Source organism: Chaetodon auriga, chromosome 2, assembly GCF_051107435.1.
Source record: "Chaetodon auriga isolate fChaAug3 chromosome 2, fChaAug3.hap1, whole genome shotgun sequence".
In the NCBI taxonomy this organism is placed as follows: domain Eukaryota; kingdom Metazoa; phylum Chordata; class Actinopteri; order Chaetodontiformes; family Chaetodontidae; genus Chaetodon; species Chaetodon auriga.
Genome location: NC_135075.1, coordinates 24,380,865 through 24,398,256, shown reverse-complemented (window position 1 = coordinate 24,398,256; position 17,392 = coordinate 24,380,865). Strand labels below are relative to the sequence as shown.

Here is a 17,392-nt window from a genome sequence, read left to right as displayed (position 1 = left end):
CTGAACTGGAGCAGCTCCAGGTTTTGCCTTTCGGTGGCATTATAGATTAAATTCCTGCTCTGGGGTTGAGTTCCTGAGATTCATAAACACTGAACAAAAATAATATTTGAATCCTATTTTTGCTTCAAGAGTCTTGTTTGGCTGCATCTTTCCTTCTACCAGCACGACACACACACACACACACGTTGAAAGACAAGCACGCAGGCAGTCCAAGAGAGACAAGTACACATGAACCCCTAAGCTTTGCAGGTCCACTTAGTGGAGAGCTACTAATCTAATCAAGTGCAGCAGCTAATGCACAATGAAAGCAGACTCATTTACTCGAGATGCCAGTCAGCCGCTTCCTGCTTGAACAAGAGAGAAAGGGAGAGGAAGACAGAGGGACACGGAGAGAAAGTTCAGGGTCTCGAGTGTCAAAGGATGAAGAGATCAGGACAGATGAGCTGCAGCTGGACGCAAAGCTAAACAAGAGGCAGACTCTTCTTCAGCTGCTCCCATCACAAACGTCCATTTATCTCTCTTGTACTGACTTAGGGCTCCTTCTTTCTCAGTTCATCTGCCTTTCAACAGTTTCTCCCTACAAGCGCAGTGCACTGTCGTCTCTATCCAAGCTTACCTGTCTGAAGTGCTGCCTCACTTTCAGCTCAAGTCTCTTCTCCTCAGCAACTTGGTGCTCCTGTATGTATCGCTCCCTCCGTGTGTCTGACTCAGTCTCTCTATCCTCCAACACCTGCTGTCGGAGATCAGCCTCTCTTCTGTCAGATGATGCTGAGAGCAGCCCTCCCTCTAGCCTCCCTTTCTGTCCGACCCTCCCTGTTTTTCTCTCTTCCCCTTCCTCACATACATGCGTGCCTTTAACAGGCTGTTCTACTCGGAGAGGAGCACAAACGCTCCCTTCTCTCTATCTCCTGCTCTCTCTTCCGATGTCTCCCCATTGTTCGCTTTCTATGATAGAGAGCTGCCCATCCAAGCTGTGGGTGTTGCTTAGCATTTGCCTCAGCGATTCTGGTTGTTAACAACAGATTCTGCTCATTCAATAGGACAAAATTCTGTGGCCGGATGTAGGCTTGAAAGCAAAGTTTTCAAAAAACATTAGAGATGAGGGCATTACCTCATCTCAAAGGCGACATCAAATCCCTCTGTCCTGTAATCGGCCTCACTCTGACAGCTTGTTCCAACATCGTAAAACCTCTTCAGCAGAAATTAGCCTAACCATCCCATTGTCCATTTGACACATTAGTGGCAGGCAGTTAGCTGAAAAGCTCTCAAATGCTGCAGATTTTGTTGCACGCTCTCACATAATGGAGAAAATCACTTGCTCAACCAACAGAGGAGTAAACACAGGTCGCTGTTGTCCAGTGTAGTACGAGTAATCACATTTTCCTAATCCTCATGAATAAGACAGTACAGGACGTCACCACATATTACACGCACAGTCAAAACAAAGCAGTCTTGCATAAAAGACATTCACTGGATTTCACTGGATGTCCACCTCTCCCATGTAGATCTTACATGGAAGCAGCTCATAGATGCTGCAACAAGAGCAGTTTCAGATGAAAATGATGATTCAGAATGCATTATAAACTTCCTTGCTGTTACTCAACCTTCTAACGCTCGTTGGATGTTTATACAGGGCTGTTCCACAAATACACTACTCCATGCAGGTGGAAACGAAAGCTGGAAAAGATCTGTGTATAATAAATGATGCGTTGCATTACCAAACGTGCTCCGGCTTTCGGAAAACAGCGTTAGAGAAGCTCACTCTCCAGAACCGTATGTGCATCCTTCCTCCTCCTGCGTCTTTGCTCTGAAGCATCACCTTTGAAAACAGATTTAGCTGCTTGCTAGGGTTACAGTCAAAGTTCTAATGAGAGTACCAAGCTGCAGAACATGTAATGGTAGTGCCAATCGATAAGCCAGGCTGCAGGCCGTGAAACAAACCCATAAGGGGAAGTGAGCCAAGCCTTATGGCGGCATGTTGGCTTGTCCACACCCTCCTGTGTGTATAATGTTACAGGTAGCCCGGAGCTAGCTTAAGCACACACACAGACAAAGCAGTATACCACAAAGAAAGGAACACACAAAACCTGTGTCCTTTCCATTTACTACTCAGGAGGTTCTGGGTTACAATGGCTAACCAAGCCTACATTGAGGTTTTCCAGCACAGGTCTCAGGTAAGCTGCTCTATCACTCACCCGGGGAAGATAGTGTTACCCCAGGGAGGGCAGGAATCACCTGAACAAAGATGAGCTCTGGCAGAGAAAGAGCACGAAGCACACAGGTTAAGTACAATCAACACCTTTCTGCCAGCCGGGTGGAGCTGAAGATGAAAGAGGATCCCTGCTTACACAGGGCAGAGCAAACAGGAGTCAAACCAGGTCAGGAGGAGCTTGATTAAACAAATTATCAGTATTTTATTCCAAGTGAGTACCTTGGAATTCAGAGTTGTCAAGTTAATCAGATGGTGTGCAATTCCAAGAGCAATTGTATGTGGGTCACGCTGAGACTCTTGTGACTATTTTTTTTTTTCCATTTCTCATTTCATTAGTTTCAGCCCCCTCTCTGACTCTGTCTCTCATTGTAACTGTCTGCTTCCCACTCTGTTCGCAGTCCTCTCCCGAGGCAGCTGAGACTAAATTTAAATGCTTACACACCACCAAACTGCAGAGAATACTCTGAGAAAACGAATCAGTAACACTTAAATTTACAAGACATCATATAGATGAGGACAACAAAGCATGCTTAAGCGCCCCTCCTTTAAAACTGGAGGGTAGCGGCAGTCCCAGCAGCCTTACCCAGAGCTTGCTTTCTCCATCTCTATCACAAAAAGTCTGCAGCTTTTACTTCTTCTGTTCCACTCATTTACACAAGTATGAGTGATGTTATTTGAACTTCAGTGACACGCAGGATATAGCTCAAATCTTTGCAAAACTGCCTCCGCAGTTTCAGTCAAAGGTCAAAACTTTTGTCAATACTCCTTTAAAAATATAAACGCTCCTCTGCTAAAGGTCTAGCAGCTCTGTGGATGGATGAAACCTTTAAAGGCAAAATATGTAACATTTCCACATTGAAATGTCTAAAAACAACCAGACCTTTGTTACCATTTTCTTGAGTTGTGTACTTTGTGTACTTATTATCCAAAACGCTCAACCCAGAAATCCGTAGTTTTGTTCAAGGTAACGGAGCGTTTCATTTGCTATAACTTCTCGGGGAAACAAGTGATACACCAGATGACTTGAGCAAGCCCTCTGTTGTTTACTACTGTTTGTATCGCACACTTGTGACAGACCACAATTATTCATGGTCATCAGCAATGGTGGATTTTAACAAGGAAGACAACTACTCCCATTATTCCACGCTACTTCACAGCATCATCAAACTCTGTCTTTTATTATTGCTTGATTGAGAGACCCTTAGCAGCTGGTATTTCACACCCTCTGTTTAACATTCAGGGAAATGCAAAATGAAAAGCACATATTGTACTGAGCAGAAAGATCGTGCACCTTAGTTTAGTTTCAGGCTGAGGAATCAGACGTGGGATTTGGGACTCCCCCCTGCTGTCAAAACTTCTAACCTTGGGGGTCAACAGGAAGGCTACAAGCTGTGTGAAAGTCTTCTTGACTTTTGTTCACAAGTTCTGTTCAACAGCTTTCCCACCATAAAATGGGATCAGGCTGATACGAAAGCCAATCCAATTTTGTATCAAGTATTCTGGAGCTGTGTGCGCATGCAGGCCAGTGCTGACAACAAAAAACAATCGAAGCTGCAGAAAGAGCAGGTTTGTTTGAATCCTGCATGTGCACAAGGATGCTCGTGCATGCGTACAAGTATGCGGTGACGTATCTTACATCCTGCAGTTGGTTTCACGCTACTCTGCTGACCTACAATGGGTGGTGGTGACGCCCCATTGACAACAGGGAATAAGAAGACTGCTAGCAAGCAAACATGGATGCAAACAAAACAGGATTTGAAATCTTCTTTGTAAAATCACGCTGTCAAATGTTTTAAGAGGAGGGCATTGCACTTCACACGATACACACAATGTGTTTTGGTGAATGTAAACATAACTTTGGTTTGCTTATGAGAAAATTGGGCTCCTTTAAACTAAAGCAGCAAAAGAGGAACAAGATCAAAATCGTAATTATCGTGTGCAGCTTTGGGACGCAGGACTTGGCCATGGCGTTCATTCCCCTCACAGTTTGAAAGAAGGGAAAGGAAGCACTTCTTCAACACAACAGTGTTGTCAGCACTCCCAGAACCCTGCTGGCTCTCATAATTACCTTGTGTTTGGGTGGCCCTCTCTATTGATTTTGGCAGTGATAAACCTGGACCCAAACCGAGTGTGAAACCACGGGACCATCAGTGGGGCAGGTAGCATATGGAACACTGGCTGTAGCTCGTCCACAGTTCACCAACACAACAATTCCTGCATTTCCTGGCTGCCGTCAAGAATTATCTTATGCACCTATTTGTATCTAATTTATGTGGATCCACTAAATCAGGACTCACATCTACGTTAAATTTAAATGTAATAACAATGCAGATAATCCCTGCATGGCCTCGACCTGATCCCAGCATGCAGAACGGGCCGCCAATCACACAGGCTTAGACAAACACGACCACATTCACACCTGCAGGAACTGAGAACTCTGAATTGCAGGTAGGTGTTTGTTGGTTAAAATGCCCTAGAAAACAAGTTTCTGGAAAAATCCCTTTTTGAGGCACAGCATAATTAAACCACTAAAAATGATCAAAAAGAAGAGTTTACTTTGACTTAATTTGAGGGCCAGAAAAAATTGATTGGGAGCTAAACTGAGCCTGCTGGCTGTACTATAGAGGAAGAACTACCTTAGTTTTCTTCTGAACAAACCTGGCTCCAGGGAACACCACAGTACATTTACATATTCTAGCAATTTAACAACACACAGAAACAGCTAACATCAGCTGCATTTTATAGCCTTAATATACTATTCAAAGTTATTTCTTAGTATGCAAAGACAAACTTTCCCCAGATTAACATTTTGGAAATTAAATTTCTGACAGCACTTTCTCATCCTGAATTGATTGAACGTTGAGTGGATTGAAGCAAACCCCACACTGCAGTGTTTCTGAGTGCCCCGGTGACTAATGGGCTGATTAGAGTCATTATGTGGACATGCAGGGCTGTCAGCAGCTGCTCCAGGTGGGCACGACGGCTGCTGAGTGAGGAGCACAAAAAGGAGAAAAAAAAATAACAACACAGGTGACCTCAAGCAGAGACAGAAGCAGAGAACAAGAAGATGCTAATGAAGAATAAGAGCTGCATAAGAAATGCCAGAATATGGTTATGTTGAAGCATAAAACCAGCCTGGATAATTAAAGGTTGTCTCGTTTACAGCCTTGATACAGCGAAGTGCGTTCGTGGCTTTGTGGGAAAACAACAACAACAGTTTATGAGCCGTACTGTAATTGTCATTTGGAAATCTCATAACCAAGCATCACACTGTCTTCACCGTTTTCCAGACAAAAGAAAGCGACATTCATAGAAACATGTAGTTGACAACATTAATTGCATATACGTCATTGTGCAATTGTGAAGAATGATTTGGAAGTTCTATTTAAGAACAATGTTCATGGAGGAAACAATACATGTCTGAGCGAAACAACTGCACTGTACTGTATGAGTGATGCATCACTCCCTCCATCGTCATTCTCCTTTGCTATCTGTCATCCCACTCAGTGAGGTATGCACAGAGCCTAAGTGCAGAGTCTCCTGAACTGAGATGTAACAGAGCTTGATTACATGGAGTCGACCTCCTGATAATGTTAAATGGCTACAAATGCAAGCAACATTACCCCCCTCAATAAGTCCGAGCTTTTCAATGGAATAGCTGAATACGACTATATAAGTGGGAAGTTAATGAAGCGCAGTGGAGGAATATGCAGCAGTTGCTGTAATATTAGAATAATCAGTGTTGTGATAATCTGAATGTAAATGGGGAGTCGGCAAAAGCATCTGTCAATATCCAGTAATGTATTTCACAACACCTGTCTGTCACAGCGTCTTAACGTTAACATGATTAAAAGTGTAGCAAGAGGGTGGACAGTACAACAAAAAGATCCTAAAATTCATGGCTCATGAGTCATCACAGCTGCAGTCTAGCATGTGTTTAACTGAACAGGTGCACCGAGTAACAGTCGAACCCCATCTGCTAAAATAACCTCCAACATCTCTGCGACTGTGCCCTCCGCACAACCTGCATAAGCAGGCCATATTGCAACTGCATTGGGTCATAATGTTTTCCTCTGTGAACTCACTGAGAACTGGACACACCCGTCTGGATCGCAGCGGGGGTCTCTTTTGATGCAGCTGAAACAGCGCACAGCCAGAGCATCGACTAAACAAGAATTATCGTCTCACGGGTGTATGCCTCCGCCAACCAGGCAAGAGGCTGTTTATATCCACGTCTGTCCAGACAGAATTATGACTATATTGACACGTATGAGTCCAGTGAATAAACATACCGTCTTCTCTTGAGACTATTTTTACAGACGACTGATAGAGAACTTTGTCACATGGTGCAACAACAATCACCTGAAGCTCAATATCAGCAAAACCAATGAGCTTGTGGTGGATTACAATACTTCAAATATGGATGCTGCTGCAAAGAAAGCTAGAAAGTCCAAAACGTGGATGCTTCACACACACATTCAACAGCACAGAAGATCTATGAAATCAGCACAGTTTCAAAGTGGACTCCCAAGATTAGTGTCACCAATTCAGTATCTGACCACATGTGAAATATGGTCACAGTCTGTTCCTGCAGAACATCATGATGTCACAGTGAAGCTGACCTTTGACCTTTGGATATAAAAGGTCATCACCTCATCATATACCCTATTAAACGTTTGAGTGTATGAGTTCTTGTAGCCATGTGGAGTTAGGGCCAAAAACATGAGCTCTCTGAGATCTCAGTGACCTCTGACCACCAAAATCTAATCCTTGAGTCCAAGTGAACATTTGTGCCAGATTTTAAGAAGTTCCCTCTGGGTGTTCCTGAGATCTTGCGTTCACAAGAGTTGGACAGACGGACATCCTGAAAACATAAAGCCTCCAGCCTCGACTGTCACCTGTGCAGAGGCAGAAAAAGCCAAAGCCGCGGTGCTTTTTACCCAAAATAAAACCCAGCTCCTCTGTGAACCACTACCGGTGACACAACCCGGGTTTAACGAGTGCTGCTGGCCTGCCTTTAATGTTTTGACGACAAAACTCAAGCTAATGTGAAATGTTTGCTTCAACATCATTGGAAGATTGCAGTCAGCTTTATTGCAAATCTTTTAGACACCTGCAGTCTTTCACAATGACAAGACTGTTATGTCAAACACAAATCTATTGTGTGGGTATGCCATAGATTAGATACATGCGAGCCATAAACCACTCTAAATAATACTGTGTACACATATGTAAACACAATAAATATGGCATTCCAGTCCTGCCAGAAGTGTCTCTGCAATGCAGTCAGTGGAAATTTTAGGCAATATCTTGAAATGGATTTGTGTTATTTTATGTATTAGATTTAAATGGACTTCAGGCTGTGTATTGTCATCCTCGGAGGAGCCACAGCTGTGCCTCCAGACATCTAAATTCTCTTAAATGAAAACGTCATCAGAACTGATGGGCATGCAAATGTGATCACTCACTCTCAGCGTGAGCTTTGATAAACACGTGTGATTTATGGATTGGGCTGACACTTTGTGATGTGAGAAAAAACAATACGTAACAGCGGGGTGGGGACGGAGGGATGAGGGGACTGAAGTTGCCTGAATGAAATCCAGTCATGCTAATTCCAGTCGAAGGCTATGGCTCTTAATTGATATCATCAGTAGAATCCACTTCAATCAGTGGAGATGAAGGGGTAGACCAGATCAGAAGAGGCTGAAATAAACTGTGCGGAGCAACAGATGGTCCAGCCAAATGACAGTCCGGGTTAAGATACAGTGAGACTCGTAGAGGAACGCAGCTGATGAACCCCAGAGAGCTCAGAGAGTTCCACAGCTTAATTCAGTACTTAAACTTTTCTACAATGATGATGTAACACTTTGGCTCTGTCTAGTGATTTTATGTGTTTTTATTCTGTACTTTCTTACTGCACTTATGTAACCTAATGAATGTCCTTGTACCGTTCAGAGCTGTAAGATAACATGACTGGTGAAAGCCAGTTTGGATAACAGGAGGCAGATGACACTTTTCTCTTCTGTCTTTTCTGTCAGTGAGGTCTGCTGCATTAGATACACGCCCAAACAACACTCACACAAAGGTTGCTTATCACATTCCAAGGACAAGATGTGGACAGTAGTTGGACTATCCATGTCTTGGTAACTGGCAATTACATTTGGTCCAACTTCTGTACGGGGCTGTCTTAGCCCAAGAAGATAAATGTGAGCTTTTATCAGAGATCTGTGCTCACTCTGATGGAGCTCCTGTGGGAACTCTGTCATTCTGAGCCCAGCGCTGCTATACTTTACCTGTGACCTCAATAAATACTTCGACTGTGAACTGAAGATTTCTCCGGTCTGTTCTTGGGCTTCCAATAAAAGAATCGGGGCGAACAATGAGTTTTGGATATATGGACATAGTTGAAAAATAATTTACATTGAAGGGAGGAATACACAAAGGAAATGACCTTGCACATCCTGTATGCTATGTGTCAACATGGCACGAAGGGAATTAAAGTGTGTGGGTGTGCTTTCATTGCACATTGGTGCCCAGTGCGAAAACTGAAGCCCTGAGATTCAAGCAGTAGGGTTATACCCTGTGCTGCCGGGCTAAGACTGCACAGGACTGGATCAGTGAACACTACAATGAATACAGTTTGATGCAGTCGCCTGCTCAGCCATCAGATCTCAGTCCAACTGAACATCCGTGAGATGAGATGCAGGCTGTTGGGAGGCAAAATGGGGTACAACACAATGATCGAAAGGCTCCTCTAATATTTTCACATTTTGTGCATATTTTCCATCATGACCGTCAAATGTAAACTGTTTGTTTGTCCTCATGACAGTCAAGCCATGCCCTGGCTCAGTATAAGAGCCTCCATCTGCCCATTGAGCTCCAGTTGGCTGCTCTCTTATCCTGTTTGCTTTCTCCTCACGACACCGACTCCTATATTAGGAGGGAGAGCGGCCATTAACAGCAATCTGAAGAGGCACAGATGCCCAATTAGAGGCCTCTTAGCCCCACTCTCTCATCGTTCACCACTGAGGACCACTTCATTACCACCCAGCTCCTCGTGTCAGTCAAAAGGTTGCTCAGACTCGTGGCCCTGGAGCTGCTCACATTAGAGGGCTGCAAGGCAACACACAAACCTCCAGCTGTGCACAAACATAATATATCATATTATCTTGGAGAGGAGCCTCTTGAGTGGTGTCCCTAACCAAGCAAGTTAATTAAGAAATTATTTACATTTATAGTTTGACCACAATAGGAATGTGATCAGGTTGTTCCACTTAATTTGCTGCATCACTAGACAGTAATTTTAATAGTAATATGCCATTCTGATGCTTTCCCCCATTAGAGTGGAATCCAGTTGCTAAGGACAAAAATGCCGACGTCCGGAATGACAATTTTTTGCAGAAATGCCATGGCATTTATTCAGACCTATTTACTGCAGCATAGCAGGAGCTTTAGACTGAGGCAGATAAGCACCACCATTATCGAGAGCAATCAAGTTAATGAGTGTTTAATTGGGAACACCATGCTGTGAGCAGTTTAGCACAGTAAAATAAGTGTGTTCCCACCTTTCATGAAGAGCACCCCCTTGTCCAAATGATTCGGGGCTACTCCAGTCACATCAGAATAAACAGAGAGCGTTTGTGCGCCAGGTTGAGATGATGGAGACGGTTGTGCTCGGAAAGAGTGACAGTATAGTGTGGGCACTGACACACACACACACACACCACACACACACACACATACACACCTGGCTGCTGTGATGGATTTGAGGCAGTGGCACATGGCAGGGGACCCAGAAAAGCGTGTTTTTAATGACAGATGCTGTCGTGAATCTCACCGACGTGGTGCTGTTCCTAACACAATAGCTGTGTGAGAGGGTGAGAAGGAGAAGGCCACGCACACACACACAAGCTCTCACACTCACACACACACACACACACACACACCCCTATGGACAAAACTGAGACATTAAATCATAATTAAGTCGTAAACCTCTTCTGAAGTGATCCAATGATGTATGATACTGGAACAAAACCTACTGGATTTGGAGAAAAATAAACTCCTCGAGAAATCCCTCCCAGGGTAAAAGAAAGGAATTATTACATACTAAGTACGCTGTTGATACTTAGGCTTTTTAATCTAAGTGCAGCCTAAGATTGATGGAATACACAGTTGGCATAATGACTCAGTGATTATAATCAGAGAGCTGTGCTGTGGATGGCCAACAACTGCATAGCCCAGCCCTGAGGTGCCATCAGCATGTGCTACAGACCTGTTTGCAACCCGAATCCTCATAATGAAATTCAGCGGGCGTGCGAGGGTGTATTCTCCTCTGATGAGCCTGAATCATCCTTGCACCTTCAATTTTCCCCTTTCCAGTATACCATCCCATTGGCCTTTCCACACTCACTGTGACTCAAGCCTGCGGGCCATTTGATGTATAACGATGAAGAAACACAAAAGAATGCGCTCGATCGCTTCACTGCATACACAAGCATACAAGTAGAGACTCAAGAAAAAGTAATTAAAATTGAGTCTCTTTTCATTTCTACTTCTAAATCAACTCAAGGATGTTCGGTGTCAGTCAAATGGAAATATTCTGCTAAATACAGACGTTAACACAGCAGGTGGAAAGAGTTCATGATGACATTTGAGTCGGCTACATCTTAATATAATGATAAAAACATCAATAAAATATCACAAAACTATAAACATGGATTTATATATGAAGCTACATAACTCACAACACAAAAAAACAAGTGCATGAGTTCATTACTCCGATAGAATATCAATGAAATATTGCAAATCTTAAAGTGGTACGATCAATCTTTCAGTGGCCCTTGTCAAGTTCTTGAAGGCGTGCACCCGGCATGGCCAGCTGGTCTTACACACATCATGTACTTGTGCTCCCTGTCTCCTTCCATCTGCTCTAGCTCCTGTATTTACAGCCACGCATTCCCTTCTCCATGCTGTGAGACTACCCGCCAGGCAGGGAACATTACAAGCTCCGCTATCACCACTTCGATCATATGCAGATGTCCAAAGCCATGAGAGCAAACAGGTTTTCTGAGTGAGAAAGTAATTTTTTATGCGCGATTGAAAATATCATTGCCAGCCAGGGAAAAGTGAGGGTTGACATAAAGAAGAGCTCATGAGTTTTACTGCTCTAAAAATAGACGTCTTACCAGGCTTCACCTTTTATAAATCTGTATCTTTACTCAAGTCATCCCATTGACTCCATAAAAAAGGCTGATTTTATGTTAAAGTGAAGAAGTAACTGAGGAAGCATTGAATTGATGGACAAATCAAAGCCAACTTCTATGATCCTCCTGCTGAGTCAACTGGCTGCAAAAGTATTGAAAATGTCTTGTTTATTGCTGCAGCATGCAGCAGACGGATGGAGCAGACAGACCACCAGAATGCTGACATATAGTGCAATCTCAACTCTTCATACAGAATGTAGAATGGAGCTTGTCCAGGATGATCTACTTTCTGACTGAAGTTAGACATCTTATCAAAACTGAGGTCAGTCACGTGGAGTAGGAAAAGAGTCTTGCAGACTCCGCCGCAAAAGCTTTAATGGTTGGAAATGCAACACTCGGAAAGAAGGTGTTCTCTGATGCGTAATGTTGTTCTTAAAGGAGAGGACTCACCATAAAGTTCTGGTCCTGGAGAAGCTCTTGTCAACTCTAGAGAGAAACAAAGTGACAGTGGGTTAATCTTGTGCCTCATCTTGGTGAAACAAGATAAGATGCGTGAAGAACCTGCTTGTTGGGACAATAATGAATAATATCATTACTGGTGCAGACTTTTTTTATAACAACAGCAGACGATGATAAAAAAGAGTTTGTCACTTGCAGCACAGGACGAAATGCCCACGTGATACAACGCATATGAGTAAAACTACACGCATGCTGAAACAAAGGTTTGTTGAGCACAAGAGCTCCATCAGATGCAGTGATGTGGTCTATCCTGTTTTCACACCCCATCTCCTCTCTATGATTCCAGGGCATTGAACGAGTGCCAAGAGGGGGAGAGACGGGAAGAAAGGGATACCGAAGGGAGCTTTTATGGATCGACACTTGAGATACGCTTCAGCCTTCAGGTCCTCAACGATGAGTCCTATCCTGTAATCCAACATGTTTCTTTTCTTCAGTTCTAATGTAGAATGAGGGGTCTGCGGTTCATGATGGCCCTCGGCTGATTCCCCTTCACAGCTCTACGTTCTATTTTTGATTTGAGATGTTTGTTTTTTTATAGATCTGTGGATCTCTGATTAATGATTGCTCAAGCCTGATCATCTCAAAGCTCCCAGTGACTATGTGATGATTGTATAAGATGCCTCTGATTGTGTATATTTTTTCTATACTCACTGCGTTTCACCCCTTTTTGTACTCCTTATTTTATCAAGTATGGTTTCCATTTGGATGCTTCGCAGCACATTGAGTAAAAACTACAATGACCAAGAGCTGGAGCTTCTACCACCAGGATGTGCACAGGTGTTTTGCATACCTGCCTGTCCATTGTTGCCTCATGTATGCTCCTCACGGATCATCAGAATGAGGCTAACATCACCATATTAAGATCAACTTGACTGTATAAAGCTGATATGGTGAGTCTCTTACGAAGCAGTGCTAGCTCTCATCTGAAGTTGTCTGACAAATGTTAGTTCAATATTCACTCTCCTTAAAGTTCTGTTTCCTCTCCACCACTTCCTGAGGGAAACATGTGGCTCTTTAGCTGCTAAATCGCCCACTATGTTTACAACTACGTGCTAACTTTGTTTGTTGCTATTTATTGATGGGCAGGAGCTGGAAACAACGCTGATGAGGCTGAGTCAAAACAGCTAAGTTGTGTTCTGTAAAGCAATGACCGAAAAGATGGTGAAACACTGCAGAGTCGGGTGATAATTCTCTGTGTCACTACAGACGACCCCTTTGACATTACACATGGTGATTTGATCCATAATGCAAGAACACTGCTGAGAACATACACCACAGTGTGCCTTCATGAAGCCAGATGAATACAATCCACATCACCTCCCTCCACTGCTCCCTTTTCTACCCTCCACTCCCTTCATCTACTCCTCTGCCTCTTGCTAAGTACATCCAGGGTGGGTTTGTCTCAAAGATAGGAAGGAGCTGCAGGCACATGTGTAGAAATGTCCAAAAGGGGTGGTGGACAGATAGGTTTCACAGAAAGCAAAGTCAAATACTATATTCGATTAAAAAAAAAAGGCTATAAGACAAGATAGCTGACAAAGCATGGGAAGATTTATCTGTATAAGGACTTCATTACAGGAACTGTGGGTTCATATGATTAATGACAGAGAAAGAGAAGGTATGAGTGCTCATATGTAAAAAGAGGAAGAGATGGAATAGGACACAAAAGTCCTAGTCAGAGAGAACAGAGTGGTTTGTTTGTTAGGAGTCTCATGTGTGATGCTCTCTTTTTATTTCTCCTGCATGTAAATGATGCAGGGCAGATTCTTCCACCTGGATCAATCTTTGAAGCGGCACCAAAAGCAGACAGCGGTTGCGGACGATCAATCCACTGATAATCGCCGCTTATCCCTTCCCCTCCAGGACGAAGCCAATCAAATAAATACCATTGTCATCCTATGCCAACACGCCCACAGGCGGCCGCCCCATTCATCAGCAAAACAACAACACGAAAACAACATAAGGGTAATTGGAGCCATTTTCCTGACTGCCTCCTTCAAACAGAGAAAAAGCAACTGAAGTTTGTCTTTTTAAGTGTAGTATGTAATAGCAATATGTCAGGGAGAGTTTCAGCTCTGTGTGGGATTACTGCTGGGTCATCTGAGTCTGTTATCTACCTCAAAGAAACATCTCCAGTCTCATCCTTTCCAAGATTTCCCTTGAAGTGAAAAGCAATGTCATGTGTAATAACAATGTGTGTGACTGTGGCACATCCGGTGTTACAAAACTAATATTTTAACTTTCCATTCACCTGCAATTTGTCAGCAATATCTGTTGACATTGGCAGAGAGACACCGTATTGATTATTTCTTTTCCTCACTCATAAAAAGAAACTTTTAAAGTGATAGATGAGATTTCCTGCAATGTCACCAAACCTTTTACGTAATAGTTACCCAAGGAGAGTCTGGAGCCGGGGATGCATTCAAAGGCAACACAGACTGCACATCTCATGATTTACTATCACCTTCATAAAATATTCATGCAACGGCATCATGTCCAGTTTTAAAATGATTTATTTATGTCCAGGAGGGTTTGGGATTTGTGAGAAAGAGCGTACAGTCTGCCTCTACTTTAAGACCAAACCTTGCTGTAGCTTGAACATGCCCCCTTCACATACTGAATCCAAACGCAGACACACAGCTCCACCTCATCACCCCGACAGATTTTCACTGATTGCTTTAGATCTGTGATTTTCCCCAAGTTGACATGAGCACTATAGAATGGGAATTTTATCTGCCTGAAATCTGAAATGCGTTCAGATTTAAAGGGCCACCCCTGCTGATGTACACATGACCTTCAGACCACTTTTCACATTGAGCACACAGTCAACCTGTTTAAAACATTTATATCATTGTAAAGGTCTTCTGTGGCACCAAAACGAGCTTCCCAGAGGCTGAAAAAATAACCTTTTTACAAAAATCTGCATCGCAAACTGGGGGTGTTGGGTTTGAATCGAGTGGGCCTTTAAGGAGGTGAGGGGGGTCTAATGAAAGATGCCATCAAGCTGCATTTGGGAAACGTAGGATCCAGACTTCTTGGAGTTTAACCCACACAAAGAAATAAATTTCAGGATCTGCTGCTTCGATTTTTACCTTTCCAAACATCACAGAAGTGCAGTACAAGACTGTTGGAAGACCCCTTTTAGTCCATGAAGCAGTGGGTGAATGGTCAATAGCATGCCCACACCACTGGGTGGCAGAATAGAGCCAAGTGGTCATACCAGGGCTGACACACGTCTGTGTATCTGAGTATCTTCACACTGATCTCCCTGTTTCTCCCCGCTCTGTGGCTCACTAGCCCGTTACCATCTCTAGCGCTGTCTTGCTCCTCACCCCCCTGCCAGTCCTCACCCCTGTCTCTCCTCCCCCGTCTCCTATTTCAGAAGTTGTGTCTGTTGTAGAAATATTAGATAAAAGCGTATGAGAGAGGACGGGATGATGTAAGAAAGTGAAACAGTATCACTGCGGTGTGTCTGACATCAAACATGTTATTTCATAAACCTTGTGCACGCTCTCAGCGCTTTGTTCTGCCATTAGGTACAGCTCACCTTTGCACACAGCTGTAAAATGTATTTGGCATGCAAACAGTGACATTATGCGTGTTGCTGGTGATGGCTCCATTGTTTTGCTCTGTTTGTTGCCCAGTGTTGAGAATGGAAATATTAGTTTGCCAGTCAGCGATACGCTTGGTGATTATCCCCCTGCTGACACAGGCAACACACTGTTTTGGTGTTAACAGTCGGGGGTGAGACACCGACACATAAACAACTACACCTCCATCTACTGTGGAGACATGTGACACTCAAGGAAGGGCGCACAAATAGGTGGAAGGTAACAACATGGGCTTCGGTGTTGCAACAATCTCCAGCCATTTTACCACTGAGCTTTCATACATATGTATAATTGTTTGCCCAAAAACGAGATGCTAACAACCTCACTTTCACAGCTAACTGTCTGTATGTCCTTACAAGCAGCTTAATTATCTCCCAGTGTATGAGATCATCTGATTTTAAAGGAGCTGAAATAACCTTGGTGGGGCGGATACCGCAATTGATTACATTATGTATCATAATTACTAATCTTTTGATTGAGTACCACATGGCTTTCACTGACAGCTGAGAGGCTGAAAACACTCACTTGAACCACAGCACGCTTCCAGGAAAAGAGACAATAGAAAATTGAGCCATTCAGGCAGAAAGCTCTATGAATTACGTTAAATGTGAGAATCAATACGAGATGCCACTGAATGTATTCATCAGATTTCTTTGAGTGGGAGGACAAGAGAGCATTAGCATTCAGAACAAGCCTGTCAAGAGCACTTCAATAATTATTCCACATCAGCACTCTTCCTCTGTCAGACTTGATAAATAAAGGCTGTTGTGATCTGTTAAGTTCACAACAGGGGTTCAAACATGTACAGTCGCAGCGAAGTCCTGTTTTTCCTATTTATCATGCAGTCCGCTCTCAGATGGTTTATGCAGCGCGTGGTTCTACCGAGATGGCAGTGAACCAGAATTTCACCAGCTAATTCAATTTTCGAGCAGCCATCAAACTTTTTAGAATAATTGGACTAAACTGTAGGCTGCTTTAGTAGAAGTGACAAGCAAACCCTTGAGGGGAGAGAAGGCTGCATTTGGCCGGGTGCTGGGAGAAGATGCAGCTTGGCAGCGTCCTGATAATTCGAATAGTAAACATTTTAATCTTTTCAAAATCACGTGACTGGCCGGACAGACAAATCAACAGAATGAATCATCAATATGATATCTGGATTGAACACTTACAGGAAGATCTTAAACAAAACGTTCTGATGGAGAGAACAGGAATGAAAGAGACATCAGAAGAAATTCCCTTTGAGAGCAGTTTCTGTAAAAATCCAGAAATGTTGTGTTCTTTGTTAAATGGCATGATCAGACTGCACAAAGAGCTCAGAGTGATCAATACAGGTGTATGTGTGTGTGTGTGTGTGTGTGTGTGTGTGTGTGTCCCAATAGCACTGAAAAGATGCAGAGAAGAGAATCCCTCATGTCGTCTAAACGATCCATTAAAAGCCTTTTAAGCCTTCATCAGTACTTTTCGTGTTCTACTTAAGTCGTAGCACACGTGTTTATTTTTACTTATTTCGCCTTATAGATGCAGATGCCACCATTAGTCTTGTGCTCTCATGTAATCCAGTAAACCGCAGACCTTCGATCAGTGCCACCAACCAAGAAAGTGCATGTGACAACAAGGCAGCGGGTTGAAAAGTCTGTTGTGATGCATCGTTTTTAACAAAGCTAGAAACAGACTTAATGTGAAGTTAAATTGGCTGGATTCATTGTTAGGCTTGAGACCAAAATTAGAGTCTGCAGATTGTCAGTCAATTCTCACTGCACCACACCCACACAGTTTAACTGACTTTTTAAGGTTTAACCTCTCAGTAAATAATACCCCAAAATGTTTTCTCAGCTTCGATGTTGTTT

At 43.2% G+C, this 17,392-nt stretch overlaps 1 protein-coding gene across 13 annotated transcripts in view; it reads right to left on the bottom strand.

Moving 5' to 3' along the window:
* The window catches only part of rap1gapb (RAP1 GTPase activating protein b), a 95,361-nt gene that overhangs the window by 37,651 nt on the left and 40,318 nt on the right, over positions 1-17,392 (bottom strand). For 9 of the 13 annotated variants that reach the window (XM_076742327.1, XM_076742364.1, XM_076742336.1 and 6 more), the window contains one exon: positions 11,866-11,901. Coding sequence is in view for 6 of the 13 variants with exons in the window: in XM_076742277.1 (XP_076598392.1) it covers positions 11,866-11,901 (36 nt within the window). In the remaining 7 variants the exon portion in view is untranslated. Of the gene's footprint in view, positions 1-616; positions 947-11,865; positions 11,902-17,392 lie in introns of those variants that run through there. The other 4 variants (XM_076742318.1, XM_076742355.1, XM_076742374.1 and 1 more) reach the window with 4 other exon arrangements.